The following is a 17,270-nucleotide window of genomic DNA, read 5'->3' as shown; positions in this document are numbered from 1 at the left end:
CTAGCCAGTTTTCCCAGCACCATTTATTGAATAGGAAATCCTTTCCCCATTTCTTGCTTTTGTCAGGTTTGTCAAAGATCAAATGGTTGCAGATGTGTGGTATTATTTCTGAGGGCTCCGGTCTGTTCCATTGGTCTATATCTCTGTTTTGGTACCAGTACCATACTGTTTTGGTTACTGTAGCCTGTGGTATAGTTTGAAATCAGGTAGCATGATGCTTCCAGCTTTGTTCTTTTGACTTAGGATTGTCTTGGCAATGCAGGCTCTTTTTTGGTTCCATATGAACTTTAAAGTAGTTTTTTTTTTTCCCAATTCTGTGAAGAAAGCCATTGGTAGCTTAATGGGGATGGCATTGAATCTATAAATTACCTTGGGCAGCATGGCCATTTTCATGATATTGATTCTTCCTGTCCATGAGCATGGAATGTTCTTCCATTTGTTTGTGTCCTCTTTTATTTCATTGAGTAGTGGTTTGTAGTTCTCCTTGAAGAGGTCTTTCACATCCCTTGAAAGTTGGATTCCTAGGTATTTTATTCTCTTTGAAGCAATTGTGAATGGGAGTTCATTCATGATTTGGCTCTCTGTTATTGGTGTATAGGAATGCTTGTGATTTTTGCACATTGATTTTTGTATCCTGAGACTTTGCTGAGGTTGCTTATCAGCTTAAGGAGATTTTGGGCTGAGATGATGGGGTTTTCTAAATATACAATCATGTCATCTGCAAACAGGGACAATTTGACTTCTTCTTTTCCTAATTGAATACCCTTTATCTCTTTCTCTTGCCTGATCATGCTGGCCAGAACTTCCAACACTATGTTGAATAGGAGCAGTGAGAGAGGGCATCCCTGTCTTGTGCCAGTTTTTAAGGGGAATGCTTCCAGTTTTTCCCATTCCATATGATATTACTTTCCCCACTGTTTAATGGGGTTGTTTGTTTTTTGCTTGTTAATTTGTCTAAGTGCCATATAGATTCTGGATATTGGACCTTTGTCAGATGCACAGTTTGCAAATATTTTCTCTTATTCTGTATGTTGTCTCTTTATTCTGTTGATAGTTTCTTTTGCTGTGTAAGAGATCTTTAGTTTAATTAGTTCCCACTGTCAATTTTTGTTTTTATTACAATCGCTTTTGGGGTCTTCACCGTAAAATCTTTGCCAGAGCCTATGTCCAGAATGGTATTTCCTAGGTTATCTTCTAGGGCTTTTATAGTTTTAGGTTTTACTTTTAAGTCTTTAATCTATCTTGAGTTGATTTTTGTGTATGGCATAAGGAAGGGGTCCAGTTTCAGTCTTCTGCATATGGCTAGCCAGTTATCCCAACGCCATTTATTGAATAGGGAATCCTTTTCCCATTGCATGTTTTTGTCAACTTTGTTGAAGATCAGATGGTGGTAGGTGTGTGGCTTTATTTCTGGGCTCTCTATTCTGTTCCGTTGGTTGATGTATCTATTTTTTACACGAATACCATGCTATCTTTATTAGTGTCGCTATGTAGTAAGTTTTGAAGTTGGATAGTAGTCACATTTTAATTTTGTTCTTTTTCAGTACCGTGCTAGCTATTGTAGTGGGTAGAATTGTGTCTTCCAAAAAGGATATTTTCAATTCCTAACCTCCTTATTTAACCTTATTTGGACTCTAACCTTATTTGGAAATAGGGTATTTTCATATCTAATCAAGTTAAGATTAACTCATACTGGGTCATGATGGTCCCTAATCCAATGACTGGAGTCCTTATAAGAGAGGGAATTTTGGACATAGGCACACAGAGAAGAGAACACCACATTAAGACAAGGGTGGAGATTGGAGTAATGCGTCTACAAGCCAAGGAACACCAAGGATTTCAAGAGTCACCAGAAGCTGGAGAAAGGCAAGGAAGGATTCTTCTCTGAAGCCTTCAGAGAGAGCATGGCCTTGCTAATACCTTGGTTTTGGACTTCTAGCCTTCAGGACTGTAAGAGAATAATCTGTTATTTTAAGCCACCCTGTTTGTGGTAATTTCTTGTAGCAGTCCTAGGGAGCTAACATAGCTATTAGGGGTCTTTTGCCTTTTCATATAGACATTAGAATTAATTTGTCATATTTACATAATAGCTTGCTGGGATTTTGATTGGAAGTGCATTGAATCTACAGGTCAAGTGCAGAATTGTCGTCTTAACAATATTGAGTGTTCCAGTCCATTACCATGGAATACTTATTCATTTATTTAGATCTTCTTTAGCTTCTTTCATTAGAGTTTTGTGGTTTTCTGCATATAGATTCTAAATTTGTTAGATTTATACCCATTTTATTTTCTTTTGGTGCTATAACAAATTGCATTGTATTTTTAATTTCTAATTCCAATGTTTATTGCTGGTGTATTGGAAGGCAATTGACTTGTGTGTTAACCTTGAATCTTGCAACCCTACTATAAATTACTTGTTATTTCCAGAAGTTGTTGATTCTTTGGGATTTTCTGCATAAACAATTACGGCATTTGTGAACAAAGACAGTTTTATTTCTTCCTTCTCACTATGTATACCTTTTATTTCATTTTCTTATCTTATTGCACTAGGTAGGACTCCTAGTATGATCTTAAATAGGAGTGGTGAGAAGGGATATCCCTTTCACTGGCATCTCTCTAGTGAGCCCATGCCACCATTGTTATGTCTTACCTGGCCTATTGTAATAGCCTACTTACTGGTCTTCCCACTTTAGTTTTTGTTCCTGTAAAGTATATTATCTGTACAATAGCCAGAATTAGGTCTTAAGAATATAGACCAAATCATGTCACTTCCCAGATTAAGGCCACTCCAGTGGACTGCTGTTGTACTTACGATACAATTTAACTTCTCAGCCTAAACTACAATACCTTATATAATCTGGCCCCTGAATGCCTGCGTAATATCATCTTTTAAGATTTTTCGTCTTGACCTGTAGATGCCGGCCACATGGGCCTTCTTTTTGTCCTTCAAGTACATTTCCCTTTGGGCCTTGGCACCCACTGTTCCTTCTGCCAAAAATGCTGTTTTTATTATTGATATTTATAGCACCATTTTTTTCTGGTTATTCAGATCTGAGCTGAAGCATGACTTTCTCACAGTGGCTTCCTCAATATAATGTTACAGTTAGCCATTCTTGATCATGCTAATGTATCTTAATTTTTTTGTGTAACTTTTACTGCTACCTGACATTGTCTTCTTTACTTAAAAAAAAAAAAAAATCTCTGCTCCTCCTTCCCTGCCTGTAGGCCTTCCAGCCACTGGCAAGCAGGTCCTTGAGAGTAGGACCCTTCCTCTTGGGTTTATTGCCGTGTCTCCTGTGTCTGGAGCAGCACTGGGCATGGGGTGGGTGCTGACTGGCATCTTTCTATATCTCTATCCTTCTCTTGAATCAAATGTCCTTATTGTCTCTACTCTTCAGTCTCTTCCTCTTAATTTTCTAGACTCCACACTTTTTCCTGCCCTAGAGCCTTTGGACATGCTGTTCTCTCTGCCCAGAATTTCCCACATTCTCCCTCACCATTTTGCTTCAGAACCTTCTGTTCTTTCTTTAATGCGCAGTTGAATTGTCGCTTTTCTGGAGAAACCTTCCCCAGTTTATTTTACCATCTCATTCATGACTATTTTCATAGTTTTAATTTTGTATCTACTTGTATGATTATGAGATGGTCTGTCTTCCTTACTGTTTTGACAACCCAAAAGTCAGGGCCTGGGTCTGCCTGGACTCCTCCTTTATCTACTCCCCCCAGGACTCTACCTGGTCCATGGCAAGTGCCCATGGTGCTCAGGAAATGATTGCTGGAGAAACGAATTCACTAAAGAAGAAATACCAGATTCTGTTGGTTCTAAGATGCATACTGTCTCAAACTAAATATTTCTGAAGTAAGGATGCATCTTGCAATTGAGGCATGTTAGAGTCGATGAAAAATAGTATAAATTGTTAATAAATATGTTAAAATATTCTATTTCACTAGTAATCAAATAAATGCAAATTAAAACAATAGTAGGGGCTGAGCACAGTGGCTCACATCTGTAATCCTAGCACTTTGAGAGGTCCAGGCAGGTGGATTCCCTGAGCTCAGGAGTTCGAGACTGGTCCAGGCAACATGGTGAAACCTTGTCTGTACTAAAATACAAGCAATTAGCTGGGCATGGTGGTATGCACCTATAGTCCCAGCTACTCAGAAGTCTGAGGCAGGAGAATTGCTTGAACCTGGGAGGCGGAGGTTGCAGTGAGCTGAGATGGTGCCACTGCACTCCAGCCTGGGCAACAGAGCAAGACTCCATCTCCAAAAAAAAAAAAAAAAAAGCCAACAACAAAAAACCAACAACAGTAGGATGCTATTTTTTCAGGTACCAAATTGGCAATGATTTTTTTGCAAGGATTTTTATAAACAATAATAATATTGGCAAAGATGTGAGAAAATAGGTACTTTTACATGATACAGGTAAGAATGTATATTGGGGCAATCTTTCTGGGGATTAATTTGGCAATATATATCAAAGCCTTAAAAATATGAATCTACTGTGACTTTCAATTTCTAAAAATTGTTCTAAGAAAATAACCAGGGGTGTTGACAAAGATTTCTGTGAATAATTCTCAATTAGGTAGCATCTTATAATAGTGAAAAATTGGCCGGGCACGGTGGCTCATGCCTGTAATCCCAGCACTTTGGGAGGCCAAGGCAGGCAGATCACTAGGTCAGGAGATCAAGACCATCCTGGCTAACATGGTGAAACCCTGTCTCTACTAAAAATATAAAAATAATTAGCCAGGTGTGGTGGCGGGCACCAGCTACTAGGGAGGCTGAGGCAAGAGAATGGCATGAACCTGGCAGGCGGAGCTTGCAATATGCCAGGATCATGCCACTGCACTCCAGCCTGGGCGATGGAGTGAGACTCCATCTCAAAAAAAAAAAGTGAAAAATTGACTAATGATAATAAGTAAATGAAATAAAATCTGGTCTTAAATATGTATGCTCTCAAAGACTATTTAAAGATATGGAAAATTGTTCACATTATATTTTTGATAGATTTTAAGTTCCATGAGAGCAGACATGATTGATTGTATTATATTTTATATATATATATACCCAATATCTAGCACATCCACATTAGATGTAGGATGATCCCAATTTTAATTTTAAAAAAGTGTATATGTGTGTGTGTGTGTTGGTGTTATATGGTACACCCAAAAGATTAGAAGTCATATAGCAGTAATATCTTAACAGAGATTATCTTTGATGCAATTATGGGTTTTTTAATTTCTTAATTGTAGTTTTCTATATTTTCTAAGTTTCCTATAATATACATATATTAGTTTTATAATGAGAAAAATTATGTTTGTCTTCTCAGATTCTACATTGGTGCTAAGTTAGTGAATGTGAGCGTGTGGTAGGGTAGGAGGAAGGGTTTATGAATAAGGGGTTCTTAAAGCACAGGAGATTGTTGAATTGAATATTAAATGCAGTGACGGACATCATCCATTTCAACCTGAGCCCTTGTGAGGAATCTGGAAGCAAAGTCCTCCTGGATGTGCAGAAGCCTCACCCTGGGCAGGAGCCCCTCGCTGCACTGTTTGTCCAGACATCCTTGTTTGCCTGCTCTAAGCAGCTCCTCCTGACTCTGAGGCTCCCTGTCTCTTGCTTCTTCCTCTGAGTTCTCATTCCCACCCCAGGCCCCATTGCTTGAACTGCCACTTTGCACAAACATCTTGGACTCTGGCCCTCAGCATTCTCTCTCCCTTGCCTGTGTTTTAGTTTTTGCTTTTTGACTTGAAGCACTATAGCTCCAGCCTCCCTACAAAGCTGAGGGTTGTGGAATGTGATCCATGGAAAAACAGGCAGAAAGAAGGCAGGAGATAAGGTGACTTCAGTGTGAGCAAAGGAATGGATGAAGAGCAAAGAATGTATGTCAAACATATTAAATGCCATAATTTCAACAAGTGAACAAATGTAGACATTTAGATACTGGAACATATGGAAAAGGAAATTCTAAAAATGAAGATTTGCAGCACCATATATTTAATTGGGTCTTTAAGTTAAAAACTTCTGTTTTCACTTGTGTATAAGGTATAATTACACACACACACACACACACACACACACGGTATGTCTCCTTATTTTGTTCTTTTAGGATTTTCTTTCTGTTAAAGCCAGCATTTCAAGATAGTTGCAACAGAGGGCAGAATGGTGTAAGAAATTTAAATACCTTTTTCTTCTTATCTGAAAATCACCCCAAAATACAAATTAGAGCAATGTATGGATTGAGCTATAAATACTCTTTTTTGACTAGTTTTCAGCATTTACATGCAAAGATTATTAGTTATTTTTCATGTCATAGTATAAACTGTTTGGTATTATATGTAATCTTAATAGAAGCAAAGTGCTGAACCCTTGAGAGAGAACCTGAACTATGGCTAATGCATTTAACTTCTATATCAAGATTAAGATTAAGCAATGGGTACTCTTTGTTCTTTCCGAAATATGCTGTGGGATTATTTACTTTTCTTTCCATTCCAGTGCTGCAATGCAGGCTTATCAAACTTACTGTCCCTGACAAATGTCGATTAATGTTCTTTATTGGGAGTTTTTTGAAGTTTATGGGCAAGACCAGTGAAGCAGAAGAGTTGTTGTTGAGTGTTGAGGACATGTTAGTACAGGTAAGCTGAGAGTAAATTTTAAATCCTTCAAACTTTATTCCTTTTGTGTTAGATGTTTTCAGATATTATTTACTTTTGTTTATGTAAAGGTAATTTAATGCACTAGAGGAATCCATTTTGTTCACCAATAAGGAAGCTATGATTTTAACCCATGCCCCAACTATACATTAATGACAACAAACAATAAGTAGATAGGAATCATTGTAGAATGAATGAGTACTGATAGGTGGCACTTTGGGAAAAAAAAGAAGTGTTCATAAAGCAAAATGAAAATACAGTGGTAGATTTAAATAAATTAATAAAAGACTAGCCAAAGACTTGGTAATAAATTTCATAAAGATGTTGGGAGACCAGGCATGGTGGCTTACACCTGTAATCCCAGCATTTTTGGGGGCCAAGACAGGTGGATCATGAGGTCAACAGATCGAGACCATCCTGGCCAACATGGTGAAACCCTATCTCTACTAAAAATACAAAAATTAGCTGATCATAGTGGGACGCACCTGTAGTCCCAGTTACTTGGGAGGCTGAAGCAAGGAGAATCCCTTGAACCTCGGAGGTGGAGGTTACAGTGAGCCGAGATCACTCCACTGCACTCCAGCCTGACAACAGAGCAAGACTCCATAAAAAAAAAGGATATTGGGTAAAGTTGATTGATGTCTCTATATTGATTTGCTTTTTCTGAAATATGAAGTTTTGGCTTTGTTGACTACAATGAAAGCATCACTCATAACATAACATAACTCATAACAACTATATGCTTATGATAACATTTAACTACTATTTTATTTAATGTAAATTTATTTTCTGGGAGGACAGGATCTTGCTCTGTCATCCAGGCTGGAGTGCAGTGGTGTGATCATGACTCACTGCAGCCTTAACCTTCCCAGCTTAAACAATCATCCCACCTCGGTCTCCCAAGTAGCTGGAACCACAAGGGTGCCCTACCACGCCTGGCTAATTTTTCAATTTTTTTGTAGAGACAGGATTTTGCTATGTTGCTTAGGCTGGGCTCAGACTTCTGAACTCAACTGATTCTCCCATCTTGGCCTTCCAAAGTGCTAGGATTACAGGTGTGAGTCACCACGCCTGACCTAACTGCTATTTTTTTTTTTAAAGTATTAACTTTCACTGATTTCAGTAGAATTTGTGGGTTTAGGGTAGTCTAACTCAAGACAAAGCTGCTTTTATTTTAAAACAAATACCTTTAAACTTTCATAAAACACTGCCCTCATCGCCATCAACGTACATCTTTCTAGAAGGAGTTCTAGCAAAGGGACTTAAAAGACTCAGCAGTGAAAGTCCTTTTATGGCAGAGACGGTGTTTGTTTACCAATTTTTGTTCCTCCATGGCATATTATAGCCTGTGGGTGCTTAATAACTGTGAGAGGTGAATCCATAAATCAGTTTGAACTGGCAGGTTCCTCCATGCCCTTAGAAGGTGGCAAGCAATTGTGAATAGAGCGTGGGCTGTTTTCAGACTGACCCAGATTTAAATCCCGGTTTTGCCACTTTTCTGCTTGTGTGATCTTGGTAGGAATTTTAACCTGCGCTCTGGTGGGTTCTCAGTTTTGAGGATTCTAATATCTATCTCATGGGGCTGTTAACACGTTCAAGTAAGAAGGTGCATGAAGCACTTCACGTAACGTCTGGCACACAGTAAGATCTTAAGTATGGTAGCTATTTTGTTATTACTGTCTTTGTGTAATAAAGCAAGTGAGGCCTAGTTGAGAAATATAAGGGAGTTTGATTTAAGCTTTTAAGAGAACTTCCCACTTCAGAGTGCTCCTTCTGGAGGCATCAATCTTATGATTCTATCTTCAAAATATTTTTGCAACAGTTCTTTGGGGCTAGCCACCATGAAGACTATGAAAAGAATGTTTTTAGGCTCTGAAGGCACTTCCAAAAGAGGTTTTCTGACTATTTTGGGCAATAACAACTCTTTGAAATATGTGCCTGACATTCTTTTTTTTTTTTTTTTTTTTTGGTTTCTAACATGTTATTTTTAATACAAATCAAGTTTGGCGTATTTCATTTTTATCATCACTTTGCTTTTGAAATGGTAACTGACCCACCCTAATGCTGTGTAAATGGAGATCAAAATATTTATAGAGGCTTCATCATACCCAGCTCCAGGGATACAATAGCAAGAATCAAACATGATTTCTACCCTCAGGCAGCTTACAGTCAATTGGGAGAAATAACTATTAATAAGACATTAGTCCAATGATTATTCAAATCAATATATAATTACAAACTGTCTTAAGAGCTAGTAAAGAATATTAATGCTATGTAAATCCAGTCATATATCACTTAACAACAGAAATCTGTTCTGAGAAATGCATTGTTATGTACCTGACATTCTTTTAGGGTGGTCATCTCTTGCTATAGCAAACTAACATTCTTGAGGGGAAAGATCTTGTTATTTGTGACATATGCATTCTGTACTTTACTGCTTTTAAAATTTCTTCAGATAAGGTCATTTTAAAATTTAATCCAGCAGTTTTCAACTCGGGGACAATTTTGGTCCCCAGGGAACGTTTGGCAAGGCTGGAGACACTTTTGGTTGTCATAGCTTGGGGGAGAGTTGCTACTGGCATCCAGTGGGTAGGCCAGAGGTGCTGCTGAACATCCCATAGAGCATAGTTCCTCACAGCACAGGTCATCCTGCCCAAAATGCCAGTGGTGCCGGGTTGAGAAACCCTGATTTAGGTGATATGCTTATTAAAAAGTGATCTGTGGGGCTAGGTGCGGTGGCTCATGCCTGTAATCCCAGCACTTTGGGAGGCTGAGGTGGATGGATCGCTTGAGGTCAGAGTTCAAGACCAGCCTGGCCAGCACGGTGAAACCAGCACGGTGAAACCGCATCTCTACAAAAAGTACAAAAATTAGCTGAGCAAGGTGGTGCTTTGGGTCATTGAATTCCCCTAAAAATAATTTACTACCCCCCTAAAATTATCTTTACTTCCCTATCTCCCTTCTCCTAAGAGGTAGGGTATATAAATGTCTATATTCTGTAATTCTCCCCGTGCGTGCTAACAAATGTATATGCCATTTCTCCTGTTAATCTGCCTTTTGTCAGTTGGTTTTTTCAGTGAAACTTCAGAGGGCAAAGGGGAAGTTTTTCCTTATATCCTGAAGTAAATATACTAGACCAGTAAGGGGAATTTAAATTCAAGTCTCTGTGCACAAATGTGTCAAACATAAACTTAGCTGCTCTCTGGTCACATTTGAATTCAAGCAGTGTTCACAGCTGTTCATTTGAATTCTGGATACCACCTCCTCTGAAATCTTTAACACATGCAAGACATTGTCACGTTGTTCTTTAAAATTTTTATTTCCACTGGGTGTGGTGGCTCGCACCTGCAATCCCAACACTTTGGGAGGCCGAGGTGGGCGGTTCACTTGAGGTCAGGAGTTCAATACCAGCCTGGCCAACCACAGTGAAACCCTGTCTCTACTAAAAATACAAAAATTAACTGGGTTTGCAATACCTCCCTATAAACTTTTCACCATAACCATTATCTTATATATATATTTAGAATTTCCTAAGAAATGATGTAAAGCATACAGTCTTTTTCAATGTCATTATGAATAAGGCTTTGTTGGGTAGGTATGTGGTATCTGTATCTATCCTAATGCTGTATTTTCTCAGGGGTGGTTCCCTTTTCATTTTGTACAGAGCCAGTCCGTGACAGACATGCTTCTCAAAGTACAGAATGCTGTTGGAGAACTGTATCTTGAAACTGGAATGACTCAGGAAGGGTTCCAGTATTTCCAGAAAGCATGGTCAAGCATGCTGCGTCTTTCACTCAGTGACTTAGAAGACAGCCGGGACTTGGTGAAGCAGAAAGGTACGGTGGACACATCCTGAAGGAACAGCCTCTCATGTGTCACAGAGTTAATCTCCTCCTGGGCTATTCCTGTCTGTGAGAAAAAGGAAATGGATGTGTGTGTTTTGTTTACTTGGTGTTTTTGTATCATTTTGTTTTGTTTTTGAGACAGAGTTTCGCTCTGTCACCCAGGCTGGAGTGCAGTGGTGCGATCTTGGCTCACTGCAACCTCTGCCTTCTGGGTTCAAGAGATTCTCCTGCCTCAGCCTCCCAAGTAGCTGGGATTACTAGCACCCACCACTATGCCTGGCTAATTTTTGTACTTTTAGTACAGATATGGCCGAGCTGGTTTCGAACTCCTGTCTTCAGGTGATCTGCCCACCTTGGCCTCCCAAAGTGCTTTGATTATAGGCGTGAGCCACGGTGCCCAGCCTACTTGGTGTTTTTGGAGGGCTGGTGGGTATGTGAGGACTGAACATAAAGTGTTCCTGATTCTGAGGGACCACCCTATTAGAATGTCATTGTTAGGGTGAGCTTCAGAGAAGGAAGCATCAAGCAGTAAGGTGAGGTCCTCATGGTTCAACTCTGAAACCAGCTTTTCTGGGTTTGAACCCCATTTCTTCACTTATTAGCTCTCTGTGCCTTTAGAGACATTATTAAACTTTCTGGGTCACAGTTTTTGTATTTATAAGGAAGGGATGAAAATAGCATCCACATTGCATATTGTTGTGACTAAAAGCGTTAGGAGGCTGGAAAGCACACAGAATAGTGCCCGGCACATAAGTAGGTACTAATTGATGAGTGGCAGCCAATGTTTTATTCTCCAGTATTTGATGCCTGAGGCCACTGTGTTACCACTGACATAGCAGAGACAAAGAATGTTTAGTGGATTAAGCTATTAAGCTATTTTGACTCACCCGTTTACAGTCAGACTAGAGGTCTCTAGACGTGTGTCACACTTACATGGCTGTATCAATTAGCTTTTGTTGCATAACAAACCATCCCAAAACTCTGTGGCTTAAAACAATGTTTATATCTGCCATGAGCCTGTAGGTCAGCTGGGGGATTCCACTAGTCCAGGTGGGCTCAACAGACTTGGGCTTGGCCCAGGCAAGCGTCTGAGGTCAGCTGGCAGGGCTGATGGGGCTGGCTGGTCCAACCTTACTTAATTGTCTGGTGGTTGTCTGGCTGGGATGACACGGGTGGCTGGGCCATGTGTTCCTCATCCTCCAGGAGGACAGCCTGGTCCTCTTCACTTGGCAGCTCACAGGATTCCAAGAGGGAGAGCAGAAGCCTAGACTTAGGTTCAGAACTGGTACAATGCCTCTTTCCACCGCATTCAGTTGGCCAAAGCAAGTCACCAGGCTGTGTCCACCTCTTGACAGGAGGAAGTACAGAGTAGCATAGCATGGCAAAAGGTAGTTGGGTAAAGACTAGTGTACAGAATTGCAGCTGTTTCTGAAATCTGCCCCATGGCTAGAAGATCAAAGGTCCCTTGGGCAATTCTGCCCCATGGCTAGAAGATCAAAGGTCACCTTGGGCAAGCTACTTACCCTCTCTAAGGTTCTCATCTGCAAGTTCACTTTTGTAGCTATAGTTATCATTTGTTGAGTGTTTACTGTGTACTTTATGCTGACGATCTCTTTTATCCTCAAACATACCTCATAGAGCATGTATAGCTGAATGTCAGAGAGATTAAATAACTTAAACTACATCAGCTCCTGCAGCTATCAATCTGAAGCTAGGCTGTCTGGTCCAAGTTAGACCCCAGAGCACGTCTGGGCAACTCCTTGTTGGACAGAATTTCTTCTAGACATTTATGAAGCTCCAATCCTTGGTATATAGAGTCTAGCTTCCAAGTTGTTGTCCTAATGCAGGCAAGCCTGGTCACAGATATGCTGGGACCTTAGTGGCAATCAGGGCCACTTATGTGGGAGCTGGGCCTGGCCCTCCAGAGGCAGCTGAAGAGTCCAGAATGCAGAGTTCCAAGGGGTCAGGCCACCATGGCTTGGTATATGCAAGTGTTAATTTTCCAAGGAAACCGAATGAGCAGGGGTAGAGTCACGGGGGCCTGGTAAAATGGGATGCTAGGAAGTATTGGTGTCATTTGTGGCAGCTTTGATAGAAGCAAACTGTAGTTCTGGTCCCCTGACAAGGGTTAGGTGTGGGCTTATAGCTTGAGCAAGCAGATGAAGAGGTGGGAGTGAGGATTCCACACTGACCAGTATTCATGCACTCAAGAGCTGTTTACCGAGTGCCTGCATGCACCAGGTGCTATGCTGAGTCCAGAAAAGTGGTCTAGGCAGGAGCACCAACTCTACCCTCTAAAGGAGGTACTACAGAAAATGTAAGTGAGCCAACCCATGAAATGATTGCAAGCTGTCATAAATGCAAATAAGAAATAGAACTAGAGCAATGGTGTGTATGTGTGTGTTGGTGGGGGAAATATTTGTGAAAGGCAGATCAAGATGCCTTTTTAGGGAGGGGACAGTGAAGCTGAGACCCAGTGGACTATTGGAGCCACATGTGGTGAGGGAGAGACAGTCTTGGTAGAGGGAAGAACATGAGATGGGGGAGGGCTAGGCCTGTCCTAGAAGTGGAAGGACGCCTCAGTGAGCAAAGAGTAGGAGGCAGCTGGACCCTGATTGTGCAGGGTCTTGGGCTTTGGGCCTTGGGCCTTGGGCAGGTATTTAGATTTTGTTCTAAATGCAAAGGGAAGCCATTGCAGGGACTTAGGGTGGTGATGACACCTCTGATTTCTGTCTTGAGATCACTTTTGCTGCTGCATGGAGAATGGATTATATGTTGGGTAAGAGTGGACACAGAGAGACCAGTTACATGACTGTCCTGCCCTTGTGTCCAAGTGCAAGGCACGAGGCCCTGGGTGGGGGAAGACAGAGAAGCCTATAGTGGGCACTGGGCAATGAATTAGGCACTACTGATGATGGCGAGAGATGCTACTTCATAGCTTAATGCTAATCCTTCTTAATGAAGCCTGAATTCCACAGCACAAGGAGTTAAATCTGCTCTTCTGTGCTGCCAGCAATGCTCTAATAACACCTTCTTGGAACATTATTCTATGAGTCTGCTAGAGCTGCCATAACAATTAGAGGACCACAGCCTGGGTGGCATAAACAATAGCAACTTCTCAAAGTTCTGCAGGCTAGCAGTCCAAGGTCAAGGTGTCAGCAGGGTTTTGTTTTGTTTTGTTTTGTTTTTCTCCTGATAACCTCTCTCTTTGGCTTGCAGATGACTGCCTTCTCCCTGTGTCCTCATATGACTTTTTCTTGGCGTGTGTGTGTGTGTGTGTGTGTGTGTGTGTGTGTGTGTGTGTCCATCCTTATCTCCTTTTCTTCTAAGGACACCCATCATATTGGATTAGGGCCCACCCTAATGACCTCATTTTAACTTACTTCTTTAAGGATCTAATTTGCAAATACTATCACATTCTGAGATACTGGGGGTTAGGACTTCAACATACAAATTTTGACGGAACTCAACTGAGCCCAAACAATTATTTCTTTTTCTCTTCCCATAACAAAGTATGGCTTAAAAACCACTTTCAACTTTTTAGGAGTCTCTATTATTGTCAAAATATTTAACTCTCAATAAAGGAGCAAAATTACGGGGCCTTTGCAGAGAGTGCATTCCCAAGGCAGTGCGTATCTAGGTACAATGCATTATTTATTAATTGGGTTTGTGAGACTCCTTCGTGTGCTTCTTGTTATAAGGCTGTATAGTTCTATTGTGTCTTATTGCAGGGCTGTACTGGCTGCCTTCTGTAGGGCTGAGTTACCTTGGTGATAACTGGCTTCATTGTATCCATATTTTCACTCTATTTCTGATCTGTTCATTTGCAAACAAACTCAGAATTTGGTTTCAATCTATTGTCTTGGCTCCTTGGCTCTAAAACTGCTGTGCATACACAAACATGTTGCATGAAAACCAATGTCCATGCAGTATATGTCAGTGGTGGATTTATTAAGAAAAACCTGCCTATTGCCACTGATGAAATGATATTAAATGCCATGCCTATTGACATCTTAATTCTTTTGTGGAAAAAAAAAACCCCTTAAGCATCATATTCTTTGCCAATTTATTCCCTGCAGTCAGAGTTTTGAACAACCTGGCAAAGTCATCATCTGAAGAATACTTGAAAGAAAACCACATTTTGGAATATGCAACTGAAATTTCCAACTTACTGGATAACAATCCCCGTAATCAAGCTACCATGAAATACGTCGAAGGTGTTCTAATGTAAACATGTATTAAAATTTTTTTTTTGTTTTCTGTACTAGCTTTTATTCTTACAATTAAGATATTTAACCTGCACCTGTTCATCCATTTCCTGACTAACTGATTTAGTTAAGAAATGCTGATGGTTAACGTTTTTATTCTCCTGCTTAGTGGTTCTCAGCCAGGGGCAATTTTGGCCCCCGCCCCCCCAGGGGACTTTTGGCAATGCCCAAAGACATTTTTGTTGTCATGTCTTGGGGGATTGTTATTGGCATCCAGTATGTAGGGGCCAGGGATGCTGCTAAACATCACACAGGCCGGGCGCGGTGGCTCAAGCCTGTAATCCCAGCACTTTGGGAGGCCGAGACGGGCGGATCACGAGGTCAGGAGATCGAGACCATCCTGGCTAACCCAGTGAAACCCCGTCTCTACTAAAAAAAAAATACAAAAAAAAAAAACTAGCTGGGCGAGGTGGCGGGCGCCTGTAGTCCCAGCTACTCGGGAGGCTGAGGCAGGAGAATGGCGTAAACCCGGGAGGCGGAGCTTGCAGTGAGCTGAGATCCGGCCACTGCATTCCAGTCTGGGCAACAGAGCGAGACTCCGTCTCAAAAAAAAAAAAAAAATCACACAATGCACAGGACAGCCCCCCACAACAAAGATTTATCCAGCCTAAATGTCAGCAGTGCTGAGGGTGAAAATAGTGCTCTAGTTTTTAAATTTTTTTTTAAGAGTCAGGGATCTTGCTCTGTTGCCCAGGCTGTGTGCAGTGGTGCAATCATAGCTCACTGAAAGGGGCTTAAGCGATCCTCTTGCCTTAGCGTGCCCAGTAGCTGGGACTATAGGTATGCACTACCACGCCTGGCTTATTTATTTATTTATTATTTTTTTAGAGATGGGGTCTTGCTGTGTTACCCAGGCTGATCTTGAACTCCTGGCCTCAAGCAATCCTCCTGCATCAGCCTCCTAAGTAACTGGATTATAGGCAACAGCCACCACGCCCAGCTCTCTAGTTTTTAAAAAAGATGTACAAATTTCTTATAAATCACTTTGAAGTTCTTGCATCTCTACTATTATAAATTGCTCTTTTTTATATTTTCCAGGACAGATTTTTTAATATAAAATCCAAGATGTTTATGAGAATTATGATTGATTGCACAATGAATGTAACCAACATGCCCAGTAAAAAACACACATGTGTTTTATTTTCAGGTTCGTTGCTGGGAATACCTCTCTTGCAAAAATGAAACTTCAAGAGTGCTTAAATATCAGGAGAAGCTTGTTTGGCAAGAAAAACATGCTGGTTGGAGAAGTTATGGAATTTTTAGCAGATTTGCTATTTTTTCCCCAGAGAGATAGTAAAAAGTAAGTTTTTATGAAATGTTTCAAGAAGTGTGTCTCCCTGTCTCCCCGCCAAAAGTGCCCCCACCAGTGGCAGGGAGGTCTGGGGTTACCCCTCAGGGGTAACTCTGGTAATACTACTTTGGCTCCAGCCCTGCTCAGAAGCCTGGGGATTCATCCCACCATAATGTATTCAAAAGGAGCTCTTTGACTGGGTATGGTGGCTCACACCTGTTAATCCCAGCACTTTGGGAGGCTGAGGCAGGCGGATCACTTGAGGTCAGGAGTTTGAGACCAGCCTGGCCAACATGGTGAAATCCCATCTCTACTAAAAATACAAAAATTACCTGGACATGGTGGCCTGTCGTCCCAGCTACTTGGGAGGCTGAGGCAGGAGAATTACTTGAACCTGGGAGGTGGAGTTGCAGTGAGCTGAGATCATGCCACTGCACTCCAGCCTGGGCAACACAGCAAGACTCCCGTTTTGGAAAAAAAAAAAAAGGAAAAGGAGCTCTTGGCTCACAAGTGGTGTGGAGGTTCTGGCAGTAGAGAAAGGACATAGGAGTACAATGTGGTTGTCAGTGGTTCCCAGTGCCACTCACAGGCCTTGTGAGGAAGATGCTCTTACTTCTGGGTCTGTACGCAGCCCTCAGCCATGGCCATTGTCTATGGTACCACACCATAGACAATGCTTTCTCTTCTGCAAGACCTAGGCCAGAGCCTCCAATGCCTCAGGTCATGTTCACCAGCCACCCCCCGTTACTCAGGGAGTCCTCTTGTTCTCCTGTGATGTGCGGGGTTCCCCTCAGTGCCTCACACTTGTAGGTGCCACCCTCCAGACCAACTGAGTGTGAGCATCTGCCAGGGCTGACCGCTACTTTTCTTGGCAGGTTTGCTATGAGAGAAGGTTCGTTGTGAACCCACAGAGAGCCATGTACACACTTGCTTCCATAGCCGATTTAACTGCCTGGATGGTCAGGGATGCACTAGGCTACATTATGAAGTTGTGAAGTTTTGTTTTGGTAGCCTCTCTTTCCTCCTCTCCCTGAGTTCGTTTCCTGGGCTCTAAGTTTGTCTCAGACTGAATGCATCAGCCCCACCAGGACCCAGGGCTTCAGCTGCTGTTCCATTAGGTGAGGGTTCTCTGTTCCCTGGCTTGTTTTTCCATTTCCATTTTCCATGTTCCTCCATGTCATTTTCCTCCCACCCGACAGGTGACCTCTTG

General features: G+C 41.5%; 1 protein-coding gene across 1 annotated transcript in view; it reads left to right on the top strand.

Annotated features, from left to right (window-relative positions):
* The window catches only part of LOC105506884 (tetratricopeptide repeat protein GNN), an 86,186-nt gene that overhangs the window by 52,277 nt on the left and 16,639 nt on the right, over positions 1–17,270 (top strand). Inside the window, exons 10-13 of the mRNA XM_011935165.1 lie at positions 6,499–6,638; positions 10,321–10,492; positions 14,581–14,728; positions 15,917–16,069. Of these exons, the coding sequence (XP_011790555.1) occupies positions 6,499–6,638; positions 10,321–10,492; positions 14,581–14,728; positions 15,917–16,069 (613 nt within the window). The remainder of the gene's footprint in view (positions 1–6,498; positions 6,639–10,320; positions 10,493–14,580; positions 14,729–15,916; positions 16,070–17,270) is intronic.

This window comes from Colobus angolensis, unplaced genomic scaffold (assembly GCF_000951035.1).
Source record: "Colobus angolensis palliatus isolate OR3802 unplaced genomic scaffold, Cang.pa_1.0 Scaffold10, whole genome shotgun sequence".
Taxonomy (NCBI): Eukaryota; Metazoa; Chordata; class Mammalia; order Primates; family Cercopithecidae; genus Colobus; species Colobus angolensis.
Note: the sequence above shows the minus strand (reverse complement) of the source record. Positions and strands in the feature narration are given on the sequence as shown.